Here is a 25,133-nt window from a genome sequence, read left to right on the forward strand (position 1 = left end):
TTGGAATTAGCTTTTATATTGTTTCACAGTGTGCCATTTCATATACAGATAGGTGAGAACTCTATTTATAAAGGATAAAAACTAGAAACATTCTCCATCTTTGCTAAGACTGGTTACATTAACATAAACAACCTGAAAAGGGAATCTCCAAAAATACCTAATTACTGAAAATAAACATTTGGAATTGAAAAATGACAAACCAATTGGGAAAACTGACAGAACAGCTGGCCAACTAGAAGCAAACAGCCATCTAGACAAATGCAAAATGCAATGAAGCTGTTAAAGTGGCTTAAAAATATATTGCTTTTGGATACAGACGTAAGCACCTCTAAATAGATAGTATTATAATCACAATAGAATTATGTTTTATTACCACAAATTTCAACAAAGTTGGAAATGTATTTTTACGACAAAGGTAACACAAAAGGATGTAACAAACTCTTAACTCAATAATATGTTTATCTTTACTGTACTCATTAAAAATCGTAATTTATTTAAAAATCATATTTATGATTTACTCAAATAATAATCTGAAACTTTTGGATAAATTACCATACAAATACAAAAATAAAATGGCACCCTTGACAATTTTGAAAGCACAAGGATGAGTAGAGACATCTTAGGGTAAAGTTCTTAGACAGGCTCTCCCTTTTTCCAACAACAAACCTGTGAATAAACTTGGCATCAGTGAGTAAAAAAAGGAACATAGATTCTGTAAAGAGGAATAAAAGCATGTTGAGGGAAGAGCTTGACTGCTGGGGCCACGTGTTCTCTATTACTCGCTCAATAGAGAAATAGTAAAGGCTCCTGTGTGGATGGCTGCACACAGTAGAACCTGCTAGAAAATACGAGAGCCAGGGAATCCATTCTAAAATTTCAGCACTGGAGACTCAGAAGAAACAATTGTAGAAACAAAAAAGGAGCTGGGGAGAAGATCATAGAAGGGTTTCCTTCCTTTTTCCATCTTATGCAGTTTTAATTGAAGCACTAATTCTATGCCAATGCGAAAGTAGAAGCAGAATAAGATGGAGGTCTGGAGCCACTAGAGCCTTGAAAATGGTGAGGACAGCCATTGTGAAGACTGTGACCTGGGATCAGTCTGGAGTGGTAACAATGCTGAGCATCACTGAGAACCAATCTTCAGGAAAAAGGGAATGATGCTTCAGGGGCTCCCACAAGTCTGCGAGGTTCTTCCTGACTAAGGCTCACTTGTCTCACCACAAGTAACAGACATAGAGTTTAGCAGCTGACATGAAACAGGTCTATGATGTCAGGGTTTTCATGTAGGAATTAAGTTTGGTATGCATGGCGCCTAGTCACATAAATGAAACTCAAGAGTAAACTCAGTATGGGGAAGCATCAAGTTCAATAGGTTAAATAAACTGTCTGAGGTGTCAAGTCCCTGGTGCGAGGTCAATTTATGGCAAGTCGGGCCCAGCATGGGATCCCTGTACCTGAAAGAAGAGCAGGGTAATGAGAGGCCAGGTCCTAGCTTTCTGTGATATCAGTGGCTAATCCTGGAATCATTCACTTGGACAGATAGTCTCAAAGGACGGGTAGCCTTTCCCTTTGCTTCCCTGTTAATTTCTTCCCCACATAATCCACATAGCCAGCCTGGAAACCATTCTTTGGTATTTGCATTTGGTTTTAAACAGTGAATCATTATTTGTGGGGTGGGAGGGGATGTAAAGAGTAGGGAATTATGAGAGGTGAGAGGGAGAGGTGAGAGCAAAGAAAAAAAACAAAAACAAAAACAAAAAACCCAAGAGCTTGGGAGTGCCAGGATTCAAATGGAATTGCTGAAGGCTTTTTTGCACCTGAGGTTTTATCTTTCTGCATTCCGCTTTAGTGACAGCTTCTAGGACATGTTGACATATTATTAAAAGTCCACGATAATTACTTGCTCAATTTCTGAGTCATATTATATCCATTCTCATTTATTTGGATCTTAATTTTAAATCTTTAGGGATGAGAACTTCATACTCATTCATTTGGACAATAAGTAATTTGCCAACAATTTCAGGAAAATATTCACTGTGTTCTGAACTCTGGGGATAAGATAGTACAATAAATGGTCCCCATACTTTTTTGCTCTACTTCCTGGGTAAGGAAAGGAAGCCAATAAACGAATGAGAGAAATAGATTCCAAAAGCAAAAAATGCAAAGAAGAAAGTATAATCATATGAAAATTATGTTAGGGAGAGTGCACATCAGTTTGGAAGCTTAACAGTAAATGATGAGTCAGCCAGCTATGTCAATTCTGTAAGCAAGTGTGTTTCATTTGAGATCACCTATGGGTGAAGTTGAAGTTTAATGAGTATGACATGCTGGAGAAGCAGACCGTTCCTGTGGTTGGAGGGGTGCAAAGGAGGAGGGAGAGGAGACGTGTTAACATTGGGAGATCATTAGGCACCAAAAGCAGAGGGACTTGAAGGACAGAGGGAGGATTTCATATTTTCTTCTGACTGTGACTTGAAAGGTGCTAGATTACATATGAGAAAAATTAAAGAAATGAAACTTGGAAATCTTAAGGTCAACACTTTGATGGAAATTCTCTGAGAACATAGAAAACTGTTTTTGGGGGGAGGATTTATATATTTTACTAAAATAACAAAGTATTTTACAGTAGACTTTGGCAACAAATATTAATTTTGATGATTAACAAATGGCTCAACAAGGACATTTGTATAGCATATGTTGATATGTTGTCTGTGGCTTTTTTAATTTTTTAATATTTTATTTATTTATTTAAAATGTATTCATTATATATCCAGATTGAAGCCCTCTCCCTCAACTCCTCCTTCATCTTCCTATCTCCTTCCCCTAATCCACTGAAAGGGAGAGTTCTCCACCATTGCCATCTACCCAAAGCTTATCAAGTCTCATTAGGACTGCCTTGATCCTCTTTCTATGTGCCCTGGCAAGGCCCCATCACCAGGGGCCAAGTGATCAAAGAGCAGGCAACCGAGTTCCTGACAGAGGCAACTCCTGTTCCCCTTACTTGGGGACCCACATGGAGAATGAGCTGTTAAAAGAATTGTTGGTAATTCTCTTGCAATCATTCTAGGATACGGTAAGTTCTGGGTTTGTAAGGGAAAACAAAGATAACGTCACTCTTCCCCATGTAAGAGTTATCTAACTTTAAATCAGTAACATTTACGCTAAGTTTAGCTTTGAATATGTGACTTTGAGTCAGGTTGTGTGCAGCCATGTGAATAACACACCCATGATCTATAATATAAAGTGATCCATTGGCATTTAATCTCCTTTAAAGATGTTCTATAGCATTCTCCAAAATGTTTGATTCTGTAGTTGTTTTTGCTTCTTTTCTATAAAATACGAACACTTCCTGTCAATTATCATAAACTTTTTGATAGTGAAATTAATCAACCGTTTCAGGCCGTGGTGTATACATAAAAATTTAATGCAGTTTTACATAAATTTGAGTCATACACAGCTTTTCCTATGCTAACATAGTGTAGCAGTCCATCCATCGAAGGTGAAAGTGATCTTCCTGAAATGAAAAATAGATATTTTAGGGTCTACTGTACACACTGTCAAGAATAATTAAAAATATTGAACTTGCTTATTTAAAATTTCAAGCAACCCAGATGCTCTCTGAAAATTCATTCATTAAGCCAGTATCACATAAATTTTGAGAACAGATGAGTTTTAAAAAATCCTGTAGGAAAATACCATATGAGGTGCTAAAATATGCAGGGAACCATGTTCCCACACAGCTTTCTATAAATCTAGAGCTGCTGAGCTGTCACTGCTCATTATGATTCTGCAATACAGATTCAGATAAAAAATAATATATAGCTATATGGTCTCTTAACTTTGTCCAATCTCACTGTTCATTTATGAATAATTTATGTATACCTCTGTGATTTATTTTGCACAAACATACCATGAGGAGAATTTGGAATTATTATTTCAAATTACAAAGTCAGGCAACACGTGTATAATGCTGTATCTTTAATATGACTGCAATTTTGACAATATTACAGATTAAACTGTAGGGAGATTTCTGTAGTTTATTTTGTTTGGGAAGGTGGACATCATGGCCCATGTCTATAATCCTAACATTTTGGAAGTGGAAGCTGTGTGACTAGGAGGTCAAATTCATTCTCTATCACATAGCAAGTTAGAGGCTAGTCTGAGACTAAAAATATTGTCTCCAAACCAAAGCAAAAAGCACAAACAATGGGTCATGTGTGTGTTTATTCTACTTTAGGTATGATTGCTGCAATTTTTCTCATGGTTATTCTGGAAATCAAAATGTTCTATAATATGTACACCTAAAATTTTGGATATGTTGAATGAAAGTTGACAAAAATGTATCCAGTATCATCAATTTCATATTTTTAACTCAGTAAATCCACCATCCCTTTAAGGACTCTCTCCTCATGCTCTCCTCCTCGGCAACAACTAAGCTATGGCAGAGAACACACCATCTTTGTGGTTACCTGATGGTGCAGCCTGTGAGCATTTTGTTAGTTAGCTACAGGATACAATACTATGCAGTTTCCTTCCAGGACTCAGCACACTGCTGTCACACATGAGGGCAAACCTAGTAAGACTGTGACACCACCATCTAACTCATTTGCAGGGATGGAGATGGGAGGCTCCAGCAGCAGCACTTAGATAGAGCAGTACTGCAGTTGGTTAATTTGTAGCAGATGTCCCGTATAATGGATGGGTAGCACAGAGCCTGTAATATGGGCTACCATGTTCAGTGGGGATGTGATGGATGCTGCCTATTAGCTTGACTTAACATTCTGTGAGCCGAGGTTTTGAGACAAATACTCAAGCTTTGATTTACTGATCCGTACAGATCAGGTGATAAAATGCCTTTGCAAGAGTAATTAGATATTTTAAATGAAGTTTAGTAATAACAGTCTTATTTCTTGAGTTAGCATAAAAGAAATAATTATAGGAAGCAATAACGTCCTGAACAAAACATGTAATTAAACCAGACTTGTTCCCCGCCATAGTTTTCGGTGATTAATGAATACACAATGAAATCAGAATGCTGACAGGGGAGCACACTGACACTTGGGTAGAGATGATTAACTTAGGTGATTTGCAAAAACCTTTCTTCCATCAATATTTTGTACTTTTGAGCTAGACTGTTTTAAAATGTAAGACATACTTTTAGGGGAATTTGAATCGTTCATACTATTTGGTTTCAATTTTAAAAACCTATCTATTTTATATGATTGTTCCATTTCATCATGACTAAAACTATTTAGTGTTCTGGGAAGTATTTTGAAAAAATTTCCATTCTTCTGTTTGTTTTGCTTTTCAGAACAGGATATCAAGGTAGCCAGGCTGGCTTTGATCTCAAAATGCTCCTGCTTCAGCCTCCACAATGTTGGCTTTATGGTGTATATCATCAGGATTGCCCACTAAGCTGGAGGCATAGTCATATATACCCATGCATAATTTGAACATTTAGGCTTTCCTTACTCAGTCATAGCTCCACTTTAAAAAAAAGATATTTCTATGTATATATGTATGTCTGCCAAGTGTGTGCGCGTGGAAGTGAGATGAGGGTGCCAGACGCCTGGAGGCGGGAGTTATCAGCTCTTATCAGCTGCACGAAGTGAATGAGCAGCTGACACTCTGCATCACGAGGCTATCTCTCCGGCCAGTCCTTGGGGGGCTTTGTAAGTGCTCCTGGGAGGACAGGAGACAGTCAAAACCCTTCAACCACTCAGAGTGCACCGTCACGTCGTGACTGAGCTTGCCGAGGACAGCTGCTGACATTAGTGGGTATTTCAGTCTGCGTGTGATGAGCAAGGCTCACCCGGTGAGTAAATGTCCACCCCTGTCCTGATCATACACACCATGAAGATCAGTGATTCTCCTTAACCTTGACGAGGACTTTAAGAAGTTTCATTCTCTGTAAGGCTGAATAGTAACCACTGAGAAATGGACGACCATCTGAAACCTCGCCTCCTTCTTATTTATGGTAACATATATTATTCCCCATCCCTTTAAAAAATTTGTTTTGTGTGTGTGTTTGTGAGGCAGTTGGGGAATGGAGGATGACTTAGGAGAACCTGTTCCTTTCTTTCATGGAGTGGATTTAGAGGATGGTACCCAGGTCAATAGGCTTGAATGGCAAGTACTGTCTACCATCTGCTGAGCCACCTTGGCCACCTCTTTTTGTTCTCCTTCCCTAGGGTTATTTTTTTTTTCTTTTTCTGAAATTGTAGTCTTAAAGAGGGAACTTGACTTCCTCATGATAGGACTACCCAGCTTGGGCCAGAAGGAGAATCAATTTTAGTTTGGGTCATTTCCTAATGTTATCCTTTCTCAGCTGCATCAAGGGGTTGCTATCATAAAAATTTCACACCACTTGGAGAATTTCTAGATCTGGCTGTTGAGAGCCATGGGATGTCTCAAGCTAAACTCTAAACTAAGTATTTGGATGAAGCAGTCATGATGCCTTTCCTGTGTCAAGGGCAAAAATACAGTGGGCCTTTTCTCCACAGTGGTTTTCTGCCAACACTTAACCTGAGCCCCAGTCTTCCATAACTCATCTTACGAATAGTCTCCTCTTGAATCAAGAACAGGTTATTTTCGTTGTTACAATTAACTGTTTTTTTTTTCTTTTTTAAAGCTTGGTTATTATTTTCTCCATTGCTTTTAGTTTTTAGGCAGCAGGGCCAATTCTTCATTATAAAGGTAAGACTAACCTCAGTAAATGACAGGGTAGAGACTGAACTCAGGACTGGCAGCCTTTAGGTAATATGACAAGGTAGAATAGCCTCGTGCACCCTGAGCAAGAAGGCCTACATGGTTTAATATTTAAACATTAAAAGAATAAAAAAATCTTTTGAAAATACTTTTACTAAGGATGAGTATGTTATTTTGGGGGCGTTTACAGATATCATCTGGTGTTCTGCTTTTGTTTTCCCCTTCGCTGCCACATCACCTCCTTTGCTCTAACTCATTAGAGAGCTAATTGTCTTTGTAATTCCAAATTAAAGATTACTTAGCGAGACAGAGCCATTGCCTCTGCCAGGTGTTTGGGAAGGCAGAATCCAATCAGCAGTTAAGTTTCTCCTCCTCACTTCAGTTCCTTGCTCTGTGAGGTCTCTGGGGCTTTTGTATTGTTCAGTGAAGATTCAGTCAGACACAAGACAATGCTACCCAAAAGCAAGTTAATTAGGAACCCAGAACTGGAACACAAGAACTACACTAAGCAAGAATTTTGAATAGAGACTGTGGTGAACTTACCAACGCTCCTTTGTGTTCTTCACCGATGTGCCATCCAGAACGGCTTCTTCCCGCCTGGGTGCTTGCTGACCACATTTGCTTATCAAAGCTGGGCAGTAGAGTACATGCACACTTACAAGCATGCACACTCTGGGCCTCAAGCATTCCCACTCACTACACAAAGGACATGCTCAAACAATCTCAGTGACAATCACAGGAATCGCACGGAGAAAAGCAGAAGGGCTGGATGTTAAGTGGGATCAGAAGTGGGTTAAGGTATGTCCGTACCGGCATATGCGATGGGGAGGAAGAGGATGACTTTTGAAAACAGTTCACACAGATGATTAGAAAGACAGATGGTCCTCTGGATATGTTGCTTAAGAGTGTGTTTGTCAAGGTCAGCCTTTCTGGTATTAAAGGCTGCAGCATTTTTTCTTCTGCTCTTTTGTTACCAGGAACAATAAGAAGGCAGGAAGGGGATAGTGAATGGTTGGAAGAATTTAGGTATTGCAGTGGAGGACAGATCCTTTCTGAAAAACTTGGAAGTTTTGTTCCTTACCAGAGTGGTGATTGAAAGCATGTTTAAAGAAAGAGCCATGGGAGCTCTCCTATTTATTGAACCTTAACATTTCTGGAGACATCTCATCTGGAAAGGATGCTTTTGTGACATCAGATCTGCTAAGAAGTTTTACAAGAGATCCTAAGAAAGAATGTGGTTTTTTCAGTTGGTTGGCCAGACATATGGCCAGAAAGCCAGATTTGTTAGTATGGTCAAGGTCTAAAATTTTGGTCTAAAACAGAAGGTGAAGACCAATTATGTCTTCTGGGCAGATGCTCAAAGAGCAGGCTCTTTAAAGGATTCAAGAATGCACCATCTTATCATGGAAGATAAATGGAAATGAAAATGTGCCATCTTAAAAACAAACAACTGAACAAAAAGACAATGTGCTGTCTCTGCAAGTGGATATTGGGTCATTTCTCTCATCTTTCTAGACTTAGCAAATGACTACATACCTTTCAAGTTTTCATTAGCATATCACCCTGATGAAAATCTTCTGTCTCTCAGGTAAAGCCTCTCTGTCCCTCTATTCTCTCTTCTGTCCCTCTTTCCATACTGTTTCTTCTTCCATCTTTCCATTAATTCCCTTTTCCTACTTTTCTCAATATTGACACTTACAAAACTACACAGTGTAGGGACTGTAGGGGCCTAATAGATGCAGTTGTTAAGCATATGGAAAACAATGTGTCTCTTGGCTTAAAAGGGTGGAATAGTAAGGAAAAGTAAAGGCTTTGAAGCCATCCCTGTGTAGTCTCTTTACTGTTCCGGCCCAATTAGGGTAGCAGCCAGCCTCTAAGTCTTTTTGTGCCTTAGCTTTTGTATCTACATTTTTGTAGCTAAAAGTGGTACTTCTTTCATTGTTTTTATAAGATAAGTGAATGGAGAAAGTTAAATAATTCACCTGGACTCATTAGTGCAATGACTGACACCCAGGAAGAAGTTGCTGACTGTAGGCTAACTATTTTCATTGTTGTTAGAAATTGTGCCCAGGGTCATATGCCTGTGCCAGGGCTTCACATGTTGCAAAAAGAAAAGGAACATGTAACTTGTTAGCTAGTTCTCAGCCTAGAGCCTAACAACATATTATGCACTCTGTTTTTCTTTGTATGTGCTTACACACACACACGTGTGTGTGTGTGTGTGTGTGTGTGTGTGTGTGTGTGTGTGTGTGTAAAGCCCAGAGGTCGATGTTAGGTGTTTTCTTCATCTGCTCTCTGATTTTGGAACAGAGTCTCTCCCGGAACCCAGAACTCATCAATTTGGTTAGGCTCGCTGGCTATTGAGCTCTGGGCACCCACCTCTCTCTTGTCTGTTAAGTTTTGAGGGTATTAGCACACCTAATTTTAGTGTGGATGTTGGGCATCCAGAGCAGGTCCTCTTGTTTGAGCAACACACTGTTTACACACTCAACCATCTCTTCAGCCCCTTTCTTTTGAACATTTGATGAACAAACATTAAATTAATAAATGCAGCATGCCTGAGGTTTACATCATGCAAGTTGGCCAAGCTCTTGCTTGTGAGGCTGCAACTATGTCTTCCTTTTACCCCTCCTTGTGCCTCTCTCTGCCTGCTGTAATTTGGAGTTTTCACTCTCTGATCCACAAAACTTTCCTTCACCAAGGCCATCAATGCCTTCCAAATTACTAAATCCAAGGATAGAGACTGCTTCTAATTTCACTTGTTAGTGTGAATTCAGGCTAGCAAGTGCAAGTCTGTTGTTTGGGAGTTTGTGTTTGTACATACGTGGGCATACGTGTGAAGGCCAGCGATCACCCTTGCTATCATTCCTCAGGGGCTCTTCACCTTGTTTATTTGAGATCGAATTTATTTGTTCACCTGAAGCTCACTGATTCCACTCTGCCACCAGCCAGAAAGCCCAAGAGCCCAGAGTGTCTCTGCCTCCAGGATAGGATAACAATGTGCTTTATCACACGTCCTTTTTTTAATGTAAGTTTTGGGTCTCAAGCCCAGATTCCCACATTCTTATAGACTTCTCTACATTAGCTCTGCATCCCAGTGAGTCTTGGCTAGCTGGTCCTCGACTCTCTCGTCATGTTTCTCCCTCCTGAAAGTCTCTTCTGTCTTTATCTGAATGACCTGATTTATTTGGATTTTCTTGGCAATAGCTCTGTTTCTTTCACAGATTCGTGACACATTCCAAGGCAAATGTCCTCTTCTAGATTTTCCAGTATTTCCTTTCCATTGTTTTTAGTATGCTGTTAGTGCTCAGGCTAGCATATCCACGCTAATGTACCTCCATGACCAAAAGACTGCTTGCTCACTGCATATTTGTATAAGGACCCTTATCTTAAGTGCTGCTCCCTTACTTACAACGAGCTTCCTGTATCTACCACATTAAATGGATGTGATCACAAGTGACCATGATTGCATAATGAGTTCTCTTAGTTGGAGGGACTTAACTTATGATGCATACTTGGCTAAGTATAAAAATGAAGATGAATCATGATAGAACACCAAAGTGAAGCACTAAGTCCAAATAGAATGTAGACGTTGGCTGCTTAGTGAATTTAGTGAATGCCACTAAATCTGGCAATCACATTTGCTTCCTCTCTATCATTTTTTTGTAGTTCAGAGGATCATGCCATGTAGATTCAGTCCTCTTGATTGTCTGGGTCTGTATGTTCCTTCCCAGTTTCCCATGTTCATTATCATTGCTTGTTCTTCTCCTTAAGACTGTGGCTATAGTGTGCTGTGGCTCTGTGAGCAAAACACTGACCTCACTCGTCTAAGACATCCTCTGCAGTTTACCCTTAGTGCATATTTGTTCCTTTCAGACACTTCTCTGTACATCAATGACTTTTACCACAAAAGGCTGAGTTCCTTGTCATGGGATAAGAAAGATTCTACAGTCAGTATCACTCCATCATTGCCTTGGCACACTGTAGGGATCCTATCAATAAGGGATGAAATCAGTCTTTAAAATGTAGCTTCTTTAAAATTAAGCATTCATCTTCACATGTTTGTATAAATGTGGTACTGATATGTTTATATTAGGAGGTATGTGAAGAAAGACGGGAACAAAAGAGCAGAATGGAACGGGATTCTCATGCTTGTGATTGAGACTGCCAGTCATGTGAAACACAACGAATGGAATGTTCTTAAAAGTCAGATAGAGGAGCCAGAGGTCTTGTTTCAGGACAGCAACACATTCCCAACAAGGCACTTGAGGAGGTCTTTGGGCTGATGGAAATCTCAAGCTCTCAGAGAAAATGAGGATTCCAGCAGGGACTCCATATTTGTTCAATGAACAAAATACAAGAGATTCGGACTTAATCAGTTGGGACACCTTTGTGCATGATACCACACTTCATGTGTTCAATCTTGATTTTCTGGTGTGTATGTTCATACATGCAAGGGTACTGCAGTCGTGTCAGCTCTGCTGTTATTGTCAACTGTGACTTCCATAAACCAAATCAAAAGTGGGTCGGAGAAGCCAAATATTTAATTTACAGAGGAAATGTTACTTTGTAATTCGAAGGTTCTGCTGGTTAGCAAATAACCCTATAAAAACTGTAAGAGGAAAGAAACTTCCTCTTAAAGAAAGTCTAGTGTGAAACAGATATTGATGTCAATTTGAAATCGATGTAGATAGCAAGGGTGATTCTGTGAGGAGTAGAGCACATTATATCTGATTTAATTCGAGATCAATTGACAATATCTTAGGTTGTTTCCACTGAGCTTGGGAAGTGTCAGAGCAGGCATCTTTCCAAGAGAAAAATTTGGAAAACTCTCACTTGCTATTGAGACGCAATAAATATCAGAGCTTGGAGTGAATGTGGACAGTGTTTAATCAAAGGTTATCAAACATATTTTCCCATTCAAGGAGAAATTGGTATATTTAGGTTATTTTTAGCTTTCTTAAAAAATATACAAATATATAATACTTTCAAGCTAATTTAAAAGTTGCATCTTCGAACTTGGCTGGAATTAAATTGTCTGGTTTGGTAACATCATCTATTTTATGATTAAAAAAATTTTCTTAAATTAAAGTGTTAAGCTAGTGAGATGGCTCTGCAGGTAATAGTATCTGCCAACAAGCCTGGTGATCTGAGTTTAATCCCTGGGTGCTACATTATGGAAGAAGAAAAATGACACCCACAAGTTGTCCTCTGACCTCAACATGAGTACTAACACACACACACACACACACACACAGTATAAAAAGCAATCAAAATTTACATGTATAATATAGAAATATCAATACTTTAATCCAGTATGCAAACTCTTTCAAAATCTATGGCTCATGGAGTAAAATAACTACACACACACACACACACACACACACACACACACACACACACACACACACATACACACATAAAAAAGGCTGTTTTGGAGGCTCTGTCGGCCTAATTTTGTAAACTAATTTCTAAATAATCTTTCACATGCCCTCTGTTCAGCTTGAGAGGGATGCATTATTTTACAGTTACAGAAGTCTGGCTTCACATGTGTGTAGTCCGTATACTGTGCACAGCCCTGAGCCTGGAGGAGCCCTGTGCCTAGGGTGATTTTTTGTTGTCACTATTCTGGAGCTCTAAATAATCTTGGCTGAGACATCCTTTTACTTTTCTCTTGTACTGAGTTCCTTAAATTGTACCACTGCTGTGTTTATTCTGTTCTTCCTAATCCCCCATAATTCTTTTGTAAGAAGTAAGCTACCGCTACCAAGGGATACTCTTGTGATGCTCCCCACAAGAGCACCTGTCACACAGATGGAACTTAAGTGTTGAACCTCTAGAGGTCAGAGGCCCCAACTTCATATTTTCATTTTGGGTGTTGTCCATACCTCCCTACCCAGGCCAGATGAGTGGACAGAGGAAGAAATGCATAGCAAGTTATAAACAAATGCCTGTTGACTTATCTCATAGACCAAGTAGTGTTTCGATGGCATTAGTTTGGTATGAAAATTACTAGGCAGTCTAGGAAAGATAAAACCACTAAAGCTTAAACATTGGAAAGAGTAGATGCAACTGAGTTGATGAGAAAGGTCAGGGAAATTGAATTGAATGTAAGTTTAATTCTCACAGGAAGAAGTAATGCTGTGGGGGTGTGTGTGAGGCACATGCATGAAAGCAGTTATATGTGTCCAAACAAGCTCTATCCACAGGGGTCCATTCTTCTCGAATTCAGCTAAATACATGCTAGCTGCATTAGTAAGATGCTGCACAGGTTTCAGGGAGGGCTGTGTGTGCTTTCCCTGAAGGACCCAGCAGGTGCTCGGTGCTTTGAAGCAGTCTAATAGAGCTGAGGCTGGACTTGAACTTCCTTTGTAGCTGACACTACCTTGAGCTCCGTATTCTCCTGTTTGACCTTAGTGCTGAGATTATATTCACACACAGTCATGCTTAACTTGGCCTTTCTTGACTTAACTTTTTTTTTTATTATGAAAATGTTGAAAAAAAATACAGAAGTTGAATGAAAAGTGATTTTTCTAATTGCTTCCTCTACTCTGAGTAGAATAAAAGGAGCTCAGACTCAGGCTCCCAGTATTACTTTTTGAGCTAAGCATGTCTTTTTTAAACCACGAAACTTCCATACTGTGCTATCTGCTGTGAAAAATATACATACATAACTTTGATTTATGAAAAAAATCAAATAACAAAATAATGCATCTTTCTCTGGGTGCCTCTGCTGCAGTAGACTGCTTTCCATAATCTTTGAACGTGTCAACGCCTTCAAAGTGGTAGGCTCCTTCCATGAGGTTCTGTCCCAAAGATCTATTACTCTTTTCCTAGAAAATAGAATCTTTCTACCCATCTTTCATGTGTTTCTATAGCATGCTATGACCTTGCTTTCTCTATTATGTTTAAAGCATACTTCTCAGAAGAGTAAAGGAAATGGTGTCCAGATATCTGGCCATAGCTCTAGTTTGTGTGTATATTTTACATTCCAGTGCAATAAGGTTTTTTTTGTTTTGTTTTGTTTTTGTTTTTGTTTAGGACATTCATGATTGCTGTTTTCTGTTATTCTTCAGATTGCACACACGGTGCCATCATAATGCTGGTCCAAGGAAATCTAAATTTGCAGTAACAGATGATTGATTTTATGCTGTATATAATTATTTATAGAATATTTTAAAATTTAAATAATGATAATGGTGGAAAGAAAATGGGAAGTAGCATTAACAGCCACAAACAGAATTATGAGCAAAATCAAAAATAAGTTTTTGGGAAAAAAAGATAGTCCTTAAGACACTTAGGCAAGTGAGAGAGAGGCCAGGAACTGGCGTCTGAAGGCTTCCGATTCTAAATGAGGAGTAGTGGGGGCAAAGCTGCCACACGCCTGGAAGTAACTCAGTGTACTGTCCCAGGATTCACTAGGACACAGAGCAGTGTTACAGACCCTCCTTAATGGAAACCAAGGCAACAAAGAGGAGCTCTCGTCAGGCTTTGAGAGTAGAAACTGTTTGCCTAAGTAAACATCAGAATAAGATTTTAAAACAGGTTGCTTGCTGTGTGTGTGCACTTCAAGTGTCATCAGCACTGTCAAAGTGAACTCCCTAACTGATGATGTTACGCGAGCGTGCTGGTCTCCACTGCTCCCAGACAGATTTTCATTAATTTATAAAATAATAACTGCCATTTGAGTTACAATCTTGAGAAAAACTCACTGTAGAGTGCTCAGATTTGGTCTTACTGCGTGGAACAGTACTGCTCCTTCTTTACAGTGAATGGAAGGATTGGGGCAGGACACACGGAGAATTAAGTTACTCTCATAAGTCAACACTAAAACCAATAACATTCCAGCATGCAAATTTTCCAAGATGACCAGAACTTGCTAATTTTCACCATAAATACGATTACGACAGATGAACCATAATTCTCAATTTAGTTTAAAAAATCTCTCCAAGAGTAGCTGGGAGGGAGAAGCAAATTATTTTCCCTAATTTTGAAAATCTAATGTGAGCACATAATCAGAAATTGGTGATTGGACTGAACTCACTTCAAGGGAAAGCTTGAACTCACTGATAAGTAAATATTCAGACAGGAGCAACCTGTTTGAAATTGCTATTGGGTGCAATTCCAAAATTAATGCATTTAATCATCTCCCAGGCATAAAGCCAAAGGCTAAAGGAGCAGAGCATGAAAACGTTGGCCTTGAATTATGTCTGAACCCTATTGAGCTTAATTTTACTTACAAAGCAGGATGTGTAGTTTGCCACTTAAATTTGCCCCTTAGTCCTGGAAAAAAAATACTTGTTTCTTATTACCAGTGTCTAAATTGTGGTATTCATTTGGGGAGCTCTAATTTCAGGAGGATCATTCTACATTACTAGTCGAGTGCACACAGTAGTATTTACTGTGGAACTAAGGCAGACAACGGCAAAAGAAGGAAGCAATTTTCTACCGATTGACTGCGAGGTGCAGTGTGCAGTTCCGGGAACCTCGTGCCTTCAGAAGGCATAAAGACATTGCTACTTACACGAAATGAGGTGTAGTGAAAGAAGAACGCTTTAAAAAGTTCCTTTTCTCAGTAAGGTGATATAAACATACATTCCTGACACAAAATTTGGAGGCAAGGACAAACCGCCCTGTAAGCAGAAGCAAGCACACGCGGCGTGGCTGTGCTCTCTCTCACACTCACAGTTGTTGGAAACCGTCTTGCTGAAAACAACAGTGGGTATACTACCACACATCATCAACAACTGGTGACACAGGCAGCCAGAGAGAACTCACTAGCCACTCATGAAATTCTTACAAACAGTGGTTCTTAAAATGACAATTAAAAACACTTTACATAGTTAAAGATCGGTTATTTTAAAATATGATCTATTTCTGTGGACTATAACAGTGATTATCTTTGTATTCTGTGCAAGAATTGGAAGCAACACATCTCTCTATAAGATTGGAGCACAGGGAAATGAACTGGCAGTTACTCCTTCTTAAGTTCCTTCTAACATGACTTGTGGCTTTGCACAAGAAATTTGGAAACTGTCTGTGGGTATACTGTACTTAATAGCAAACTATGAGAAAAGAAAGAGTGAAAGTTTGGAGGGAAGAAAGAGTGGGAAAAAGAAGGAAGACAAAAAGAAGAGAAGGAAAAATACATGATAGAATGTATATTTCTCATCTTGAAAAATAAAGGCAATGCATATTGTAGACATTTGCTTAATAAGGGAAAACTTCACAAGGTTGTAGAATTTGGTGGTGGGGCGGTAAGGGAGGGTCCTCATTTGAAAACAGTTGCCATCTCTGCACAGACAGGCTGTATGTTGACATTTTCAGGCTCTTTGGGGAGGGGTGGACCCTGTCATTTCACAGTTATACTCCCTCTTACACATTCTTGGTTTTGGAGGCTGGATTTTGAAGTTGGTGAGAAAAAAATATAATGCCTAAGGGTTCTGCTGGCTTTGCATTTTAAAGCTATATGCATATGTGTGTATAATTATATACACACACACATATGTATATGTATATAACTTTTAAATACACACACATACACACACGTGCTCACACACATACACACACACACACACATACACAGAGGGACCTTGTCTCTGCCACCCAAGTGTCTCAGCAGCTATACTTTTGAGTTTGGGATTAAGCTGGTTTGCCACTTAGCAGCCACTCATTACTGCAAGTGTCTTGAGAGAGCTTTTGTCTGTTTCTAAGGAGAGGTTTCCTATAATGTCATCTCAAAGACAAAAATAAGGTTAAGCAAAAATGACAGAGATGGTGAGGTTGACAGTGAACAGCACAGTGCTGAAGGGCCCCAGGTCCATGCATTCCAGTCCCTTTGTAGGATAATTGATGGTGATAGTGTCTGCAGTCTGCGCTACGAGCATACTCACCCCTAACCAGAAGCTCTGCCTCATCTGACACACTGTCTGCTGTGGTCTGTACCCTGCAGCCATATCTCCCAGCATGCATCAGAAGGATGTTCCTGATCATTAAATCTGCAGAGGATGCTTGCTGAAAGAGGGATGAAGTGCCAGTTTAAAATGTTGCAAATCTGCCTAGTTCAAGGTGGTTTAAGGGGGAACTTTGCATATTCAAAGGGCCCATTCTTGGCCTTACAGTTTATATGACAACAATGCAGAAATCAAACATGCCTTGTCTTAAGGAATAGACAAAGTTATATTTTTTTTTACAATCACTCAAAAAGACTTTCAACATTGAATATTCCATAAAATGATTTAGCAGCAATAGTTAAGAGATATTTAAGTATATACCAGTAATTCATACCTTTAAAAGTATGGGAAAATCAGTAAAATTTACTGCTTTGCTATTGAGATACAGGCCTATTTTTTTTGTGACAGGAAAACTGTATTGAAATAAATAGCAACTAGTGGGAAATTAATTACGAAAAGGTCGCTGTTGAAAGATTATCTCCCAAGGATTTATCGAATATTTCCTTTTGTAAGTACACTGTGAGCCACAGAATGTGACAGCACTTAGGGGAGAGATGGCTGGTCCCCAAGCCGTGTGCCTTTATGTAACAAAGATATATTCCTCCCATAACCACCGTCACCAGGGAGCAGGGTCAGCCAGAACCTCTGTTAATGCAGCCGTAAAACACGAAGGATGCTCAAAACACTTGACTTTCATTTGGAGCAGGATGATTAGAGCCTCGTTAAACTAATGCAGTTGGGTGATCAATAAGCGCTGGGAAGAGAATCTTTTGATGGATTGCTTATGGGATGAGTGAGGACCCTGTAGATGACTGACCAATACAAATTCTCCCTTCAATTACTCTGTCAAAACAGATGGCTTTACTGTGATCATGTAAGGACCTGGTATTGATTACAGCTCATGTTTCACCCTGTCCCCAGTTTTAGGTTTTGGTTTTTTTTGTTTGTTTGTTTGTTTTGTTTTGTTGAGACAGTTTTATCATGTGTCAGTTGGCCTGGAGCTCACTATGCAGCCTAGGCTGACTTTGAACTTGGCAGTGATCTTGATCTTTCTGCTTAAGCTTTTACAGAGTAATGAGGTTACAGGTGTTTGCCACTACACTTGCTGATTTAAGGTTTTCCTCCCAGGGTCATAGAAAGACCCAAAGACTCCTTTGGGTTTACTTGTTGCGAAACAAGAAAAGTCAGCTTGAATGAGCACACATTTGGAAAAAACATCATCTGAGAATCTATGCATAAACTAAGTAAGGAAAAGAATGCTTAATAGACTAAACTACTTAAGAAGGACCCCGGGTCCAAGAGCTTTTAACTTTGGATAAAATCTGAGGCAAATTACAACATGTTTGCCCTTACAAGGCAAAACATGCTAATAATTACTTAAGAATTTAGTTGTTTTCTGTTGTTTTGAAATAGGTGAGTGGGTTTGTCATATCACAAAAAGAAAACTAATGTCTAGGAATCCTTGATTTTTTTCCCTCAGTGTCTGTGGAAAGGGTATGATGTTTGAGCTTTAAATCACTCATCTTATGAATATTTATTTCTTTCAATGAATTACTTTGTGTTCCCTGTTTTATACCTTTCCCCCCTCTGTTTCTTTGCTAGTAATTTTTCATTACTATTGATTTTTATAGTTGGAGCATCTAAGAGCATTGAAATTTTTTCTTATGAAATAATTTGTTGAGACACAGTCTGATTGTGTCATATACAAAAAACTGTGTCATGGCAGGAATGCATAGAGAATGGATTAAAATATTACGACAATTATTTCCAAAGTAAAATGTCCATCCATCAAATGTCATATTGATGACTTCCTTAGGATACACCCTCACAAACGCTGAGAAGATTTCACTTTCTATGTGGCTGTTTTTTTGTTTGGGATGAAAAAACGTGATCTACTTTCTCAAGTGTTCAATTCTTAGAAATACAAAACAGAAACTCTAAAACATTCTTTGTTTGTTTGTTTTCATTTTAGTGGAGGAACAAAAGCAAATTAAACACTAAAAGCATTTGTTCAGATTACAGTCAACAGTGACTAAATCCTTGCCCCCATCAGTGTTGGCACACCCTGGCCCCTGGACTACAGGGATCTGAGGAGTTCGTTCACCCACACACTTAACTCAGTAGCTCAGAGTCATGGAGTACATTACTGTGCCAGGATGGAGCACCTGTCTAATGAGAAAGCAGAGAAGCAGCCACAGACACAGCAGATTTGACTCTTTTTTTTTTTTCTTTTAAAAGTAACTCCACTTGTAAGGGTGAATATCTATCATTTATTATCTATCACTCTATCATTCATCTCTCACTCTATCACTCTATCTAATTATCTATATATCACTCTACAGCTCTATCTATCTATTGTACTTGTGAGATAAAGTTCTCACTAGGGCATCTAGGCTAGCTTCAAACTCACAGTCCTTCTTTCCTAGCCACCCACTGATGGAATGACAGGCGTGGTGATCACCTCACCTTTGTTCTGGATTGTAATCATGCCACCACCAAAACAATTTGGAAGCAGTTTAAAAAAAGAAAAAGTCAGGCTCACAGTTTTGAAAAGGGAACTTGTAGCAGCACTTGCCTATAATTAAATAATTCACATTTCATTTTACAGACGTTTTTCTCCCAAATAACTTATTTGCTTTTGAATCTGTAGAAAAGTTTTCAACCCCTTTACTTTCTTTGGAATTGATTTGAAAGTGAACATGGAAAGGTAGGGTATTTAGAGTCATATAAACATGCAAATAACTCAGGGTCAAGGCAGATCATTGCTCCTTTGCTGTGCGTGTGTGGCTGCTGAGATTAGAACTCCATCATTATCTATTGGTGCAAGATGTCTGCAGCCGGTTGTACAGGCCTGGAGGCCATGCCTATTTGAGGAGTTTGAAATTGGCTCATTTTGGGCTGATCTCTTTCCTTTTGGATAATACCTGCATCATATTTTTTAAAACCTCAAACAGGGGAGCTTATAAGCAAAGTGAATGGACTGTGAACAGCAAACCTAAATTACTCTTTCAGTAGATTTACCGCTTTCAAGAGGAGTAATGAGGAGAATTCACACGGGAACCCATTATCCTTAATCTGAGCCCACAATGTGCAGCTCCTGTGAGAAACTGCAATTTGCACAACTTTAATGAAATGGTTACTTACAGCAAGCTTTGCTGTCTTCACTTCAAACTCTGTTTCCACACCTCATCTCCCAGGATGCCCTTTCTTATCTTTGACTCTGACTCTTACTTCCTGCTCTCTCATTGCTTTCTTTGGTTTTTGGCTGATTTCTTTGGTTTTACAAGGAAATGTTGTTACCTGTTGTGTCCAATGAACCTCCCCCCAACCATTGCTTAAGCTGGTGCTCCAGCACCAGGCAGGGCAAACAGCCAAGTGTGCAGTAAAGCCCCATTTTGGTGCAGGGGGAACAGATGAAGCCTCTGTAAAAGGGGCACCTCCTTCACTGCCTCTGAGAACAGTGGGGAGTAACTATTCACTTTTCTGGCTACCCAATCTTGGTAGAGTAGTTGGGGCTTCTATTTAAAACTTTGAATAAAATAGAAAATGTTGGCTATCTTTCTAGCTAAGTCCAGTCTTTTATTATTTTTTATTAAATTTTTTAATTTTATATTAGTAACAGTTTATTCACTTTCTATCCCAGCTGTAGCCCCCTCCCTCATTCCCTTCTAATCCCACCCTCTCTCCCTCATCTCCTCCCTGCCCCTCTCTAAGTCTACTGATAGGGGAGGTTCCTCTTCCCCTTCCATCTGATCCTAGCTTATTAGCTCTCTTCAGGACTGGGTGCAATGTCTTCCTTTGTGGCCTAGCAAGGCTGCTTCTCCCTTGGGTGTGTGGGGGGAGTGAGCCAGCCATTGAGTTCATGTCAGAGACAGTCCCTATTCCCATAATTAGGAAACTCACTTGGATACTGAGCTGCCATGGGCTGGACAGGAGCCTACCACAGAGGGTCCCTGAAAGACTCTACCTAACAATGTATCAAAGCAGAGGCTGAGACTCATAACTACACCTTGGGCAGAGTGCAGGGAATCATATGAAAGAAAGGGGAGTTAGTATGACCTGGAGAGGACAGGAGCTCCACAAGGACTAAATATATCTGGGCACAAGGGTCTTTTCTTATACTGTTTCTCCAACCAAGGACCATGGATAAGTCCAGTCTTCTAAATGAACTAACCAACTAGCTTACTAGTTAGCCCACGCTAATATCCAAATCCATATGTAGCTCAGACTGGCTTAGAACTCCATTCACCTGCCTCAGTTGCATCTTCCAGAGTGTTAGATGACAGGCATGAGCTTTCATACCTGGAACAGACCAGTTCTTAGTTAAGAAGTCACTCTAAGAATCCTGTGCAGCTGCAGCCCCAGAACTGACAATTGTATTCCTAAGAAACCTGAACTCATTGGATGTGCTGCTTCGTGTCTTCCTTCCGGTTCTGTTTGAAGCCTGAGTTCCTTACCTTGACACCAAAGGCTCTTTAGAGCCACAGTCTGCCTCCTGCAGCTCAACACTGTGATTCATATCAGGTCTGCACAGCTGTGTGCCCTTGGAGAGTCTTCCCATACTCTTGCCTATTTGCAAAACATTTGTTGTAATGCAGATGTTCTTTCCCTAACAATTCTATTCCAGACTTTGCTAGGCTTCCTGCAGTTGCCTTTAGTTCATACCTCTGAGCTTACACTGGCTGTCCTTGGAAGTTTCTGTCACTGTCCACTGTGGGGGCATTTCCAGAGCTGAGCAAGGGCAGGGTTACACAGGATTTCCACAAAGCCAGTAAGCAAATTAAAGAACGAGTGCACCTAGGCCGGCCTTCCTTCCTTCCTTCCTTCCTTCCTTCCTTCCTTCCTTCCTTCCTGCCTTCCTTCCTTCTTTGTGGTTGACAATACCTCTTCCTTGTCCTCTCTATTTTTCCTAGAAGAAATTAGTAAAGAACATAGAAAACAAAACATAACACTAGAGAAAGGGAGGAGAGGTGAAATACTTGAAAGTAGATATTGGCCTAGGGGTGATGGCATATGAGTTCAAGCTCTCCTTCTCACTTACTAGACAAAAGGGGAAGAGGACTCAGTGGTTCAAGGCCTTTCTCAGAGCTTCTTGGAAGATGCCAGGAAAGCCCACAGCTTTGCCTGGAACTTGGTTTGAGTTTGACAAACACTATTGTCAAAGGTAGCCTAACTTCGATTTCAGCCAAGAGTCTTTCCCCAGTATTTATATTTATTTCCTCTCCAAGTGTTGTCTAATGCTGAAAAAAAAAAAAGTTCTTGACTTATTTTAGACACAAGTATTTCCTGTACCCGTTCACCTTTGTATTACAGTAAACATCCATTGGACTTAGACATAGTTGGATTTTGGCTTTGGCACAGCACTTCCTGGTAGCCATGAGAAATCAGTAATACATGAGCTTTCTAGCTCGCTCATTTTCTCTCTCTCTGTTTCTCAGTCTGTGCCTCTTTTTCTTTCTGTGTGTGTGTCTCTGTCACTGTTTCTTTCTCTATCCCCTCTCCTTCACCAACCTGCATATGTGTGTGTGTGTGTGTGTGTGTGTGTGTGTGTGTGAGCATTGTGGGACTATCGAATGAATCATTATGCATACAGGAAATGACTGAGCAATACTTTAAAAGAATAACGTGCTTAGAAACATTTTAAGAGTAGGTTACAGAAGAAATCTGTACACATACTAACATAGCAACCGCTCAGAAGACATTTGGGAGAAAGTCATTTTAAACACTAGAATCACTTAACCTAGGTTCTCAGCAGTGAGTTCTGCTCTCACTGACAACCTCGCTGTGTGGACAGTGGTTTCTGCTTATGGCGTAAGGTGTATTTCATGCACTGGAGGCTTTATGTAGTCTAGCAGTGACAGCCCCAACCCCCAGTGCCTATAAAACATTGTTTGTTCTTTGTAAAGCAAAATGAGATGATATAAACTCAATAGGATACAATTTAATAAAGCTCTTACCTAATGTAAATCCTGGAAATTATCTCCAACGCATGAATTATTAGATATTATTAATGTCATGAAATATTAAGTCTTAGACTTTAATGTGTTTTCCTAGTGGCAGTGTTTCATTTCTCTAGGTAATAATTTGTTTAAAGTATGCTATTATCATATAGAAATTATACATGTATTATAGTTACAATAAGTTTCCCTTAAGCCCTTATAGAATAAGGTCTAGAGTACTGTTGATATGGGATTCAATATCATTTTGAAAAGTTTGTACTGATTAATTTCATGCTTAAATGAGCATATACATTCTTTGAAATAGAAATATTAATTGCTAACAATAAGGAAAATTGGCAAAATTCTCTTTAACACACTTTTGTCTTTCATGGTGATATATTAAATTACACTAACAAAACACTCAAGATTCAATCTGGTTCTTGGTGCTTTACTCTCAACACAATATTCTCATGAAGATATTCATGCACTAAGAAAAGTAGTCTCACATGGTAAGATAGATTAAAGAAGAAAAACAAGTTGTGAATCATTGGTTGAGTTTAAGATAACAAGATCTAGTCAGGTAGGTACCAAGACAGGAGTTAATGGTGTCTGTATGTTAGCCTGGGTAAATGGAGGCTAGGCTGTTCAAATACATTCAAAGCAGGCAAACAGTAGGTCAGTTACAATTTAATTTTAGGATGATTAATTTTAAAGTAAAGAGAATAAATCATTTTTGCTACTTAGATGACAAGCATGGGTACAAGAGAGTCATGAGTTGTTGACAAAACACTACTTGTATTCCACTTGTCCTTCTGTCTCAAGTAAAAATGCAGGACTAGAGCATGAAATACTCAGCTCACCAGTGGATGCGGAGTTGTGGTGTATTATACTCATTCTTTTTTTTCTTTATTAATTACACTTTATGCACTTTGTATCCCTTCTGTGGTTCTCTCCCTCCTCCCGTCCCAATCCCTCCCTTCCTCCACCCTCTGCATGAATGCCTCCCCAAGTCCACTCATAAGGGAGGACTTCTTTTCCTTCCTTCTGATCCTAGTCAATTAGGTCTCATCAGGAGTGGCTGCGTTTTCTTCTTCTGTGGCCTGGTAATGCTGCTTCCCCCTCACGGGGAGGTAATTAAAAAGCAGGCCAATCAGTTCATGTCAGAGACAGTCCCTGTTCCTATTGCAATGGAACTCACTTGGATACTGAACTGCCATGGGCTACATCTGTTCAGGGGTCTTAGGTTATCTCCATGCATAGTCCTTGTTTGGAATAGCAGTCTCAGGAAAGACCCCTGTGCTCAGATTTTTTGGTTCTGTATGCTCATTCTTTAAAGGCGTCTCCTTTTAAATGTAGTAAGGTATGTGAGCACTACTATCTAGATGGATGTAAATGGCCAAAGGGCTTCTGATGTGTATAGTGCCGCACGCTTATAAATGAGCCCTTCTGGAATTCCTTCCTGACCTTGTGTTTTCTTAGACTTGCACTTTGTTCCCTTCTGTCTTTTGACAAAATGTTACCTCACATGATTTCCAGGAACATTTGTCTCATCCACCTTTCACCGATTATGTGGTGTGGTATTAACCAATTCACCATGTATTCATTTCATAGATTGCACTGATCAACTGTCTCTTCTACTCTACCTTCAAGAAAAGAAATGCAAGAAAGAAACATGGACTATATTTTTCTTCATACGTGCATGTGGGCTTTGAACAGCTGTGAGAGGAAGTGGATTTGTTTCTCCTGCTCTCATACATGGGCTGAGCCCAGAGAAAAAAATTTTTTTCTGCATATTTCATAGAGTTTAACAATAATTATTTGAGTCCTAACTCCTAATAACTCCTAAGGTTTTATGATTTTGCTGAACAAGGTTACCCTGTGCAGCCTAGTCTGGCTTCAGACTTGTAACCTTCATGCCCAGTATTTTAAGTAACCAACAGATTACTTTGTGATTGTTACCTCTTTTCATTTCGAATGTCTAACCTTGGCTATGCCACCATTAGGCTGGCCATTTGGACTGACTTGGCTTACCTTGTCAATCAGCTTCCATGGCTACCATATAAGAAGTTCTAACTCTAATCTTGAATCAAGATTAGACTTAGTTGATTTTTCTTGTTTGATCTGCAGAAGTGGCTCCTCTGATCTTTCTGCAAGCGTTTTTCTCCGTTGGCGTGCTAACCTGTCTGAATGTGGCCTATATGTCAACATTTGCTCAAATCTTTGCTCCACTGACATCCAGGGAGAGCTGTGTGTGTCTTGAGCCCAAGCATAAAGTGAAGGGCAAGATCTTTCATTGAAAAACTAAAAAAATTTCAAATGGCAACATAAAAGTATTGCATTTTACACAAGAGCCTTATCATCATGAGACCTAGGTACACTACACAAGTCACGTGTATGGGTGGAAACTGATTGTTCTGATCAATCCAACCCACCTTGATCACGTTTATATAACCTGTGGCCTCCTGCAACAGTAAAGACCATTTAAGGACATGGAGGTATTTGGGATAAATATTGAGGAAATGAAATGTTTCCC

At 39.5% G+C, this 25,133-nt stretch overlaps 1 protein-coding gene across 1 annotated transcript in view; it reads right to left on the reverse strand.

Annotated features, from left to right (window-relative positions):
- The window catches only part of Cntn5 (contactin 5), a 1,192,645-nt gene that overhangs the window by 81,248 nt on the left and 1,086,264 nt on the right, over nucleotides 1-25,133 (reverse strand). Inside the window, exon 16 of the mRNA XM_055615494.1 lies at nucleotides 16,602-16,722. Within this exon, the coding sequence (XP_055471469.1) occupies nucleotides 16,602-16,722 (121 nt within the window). The remainder of the gene's footprint in view (nucleotides 1-16,601; nucleotides 16,723-25,133) is intronic.

Source organism: Psammomys obesus, unplaced genomic scaffold (assembly GCF_907164565.1).
Source record: "Psammomys obesus unplaced genomic scaffold, mPsaObe1.curated_primary_1811, whole genome shotgun sequence".
In the NCBI taxonomy this organism is placed as follows: domain Eukaryota; kingdom Metazoa; phylum Chordata; class Mammalia; order Rodentia; family Muridae; genus Psammomys; species Psammomys obesus.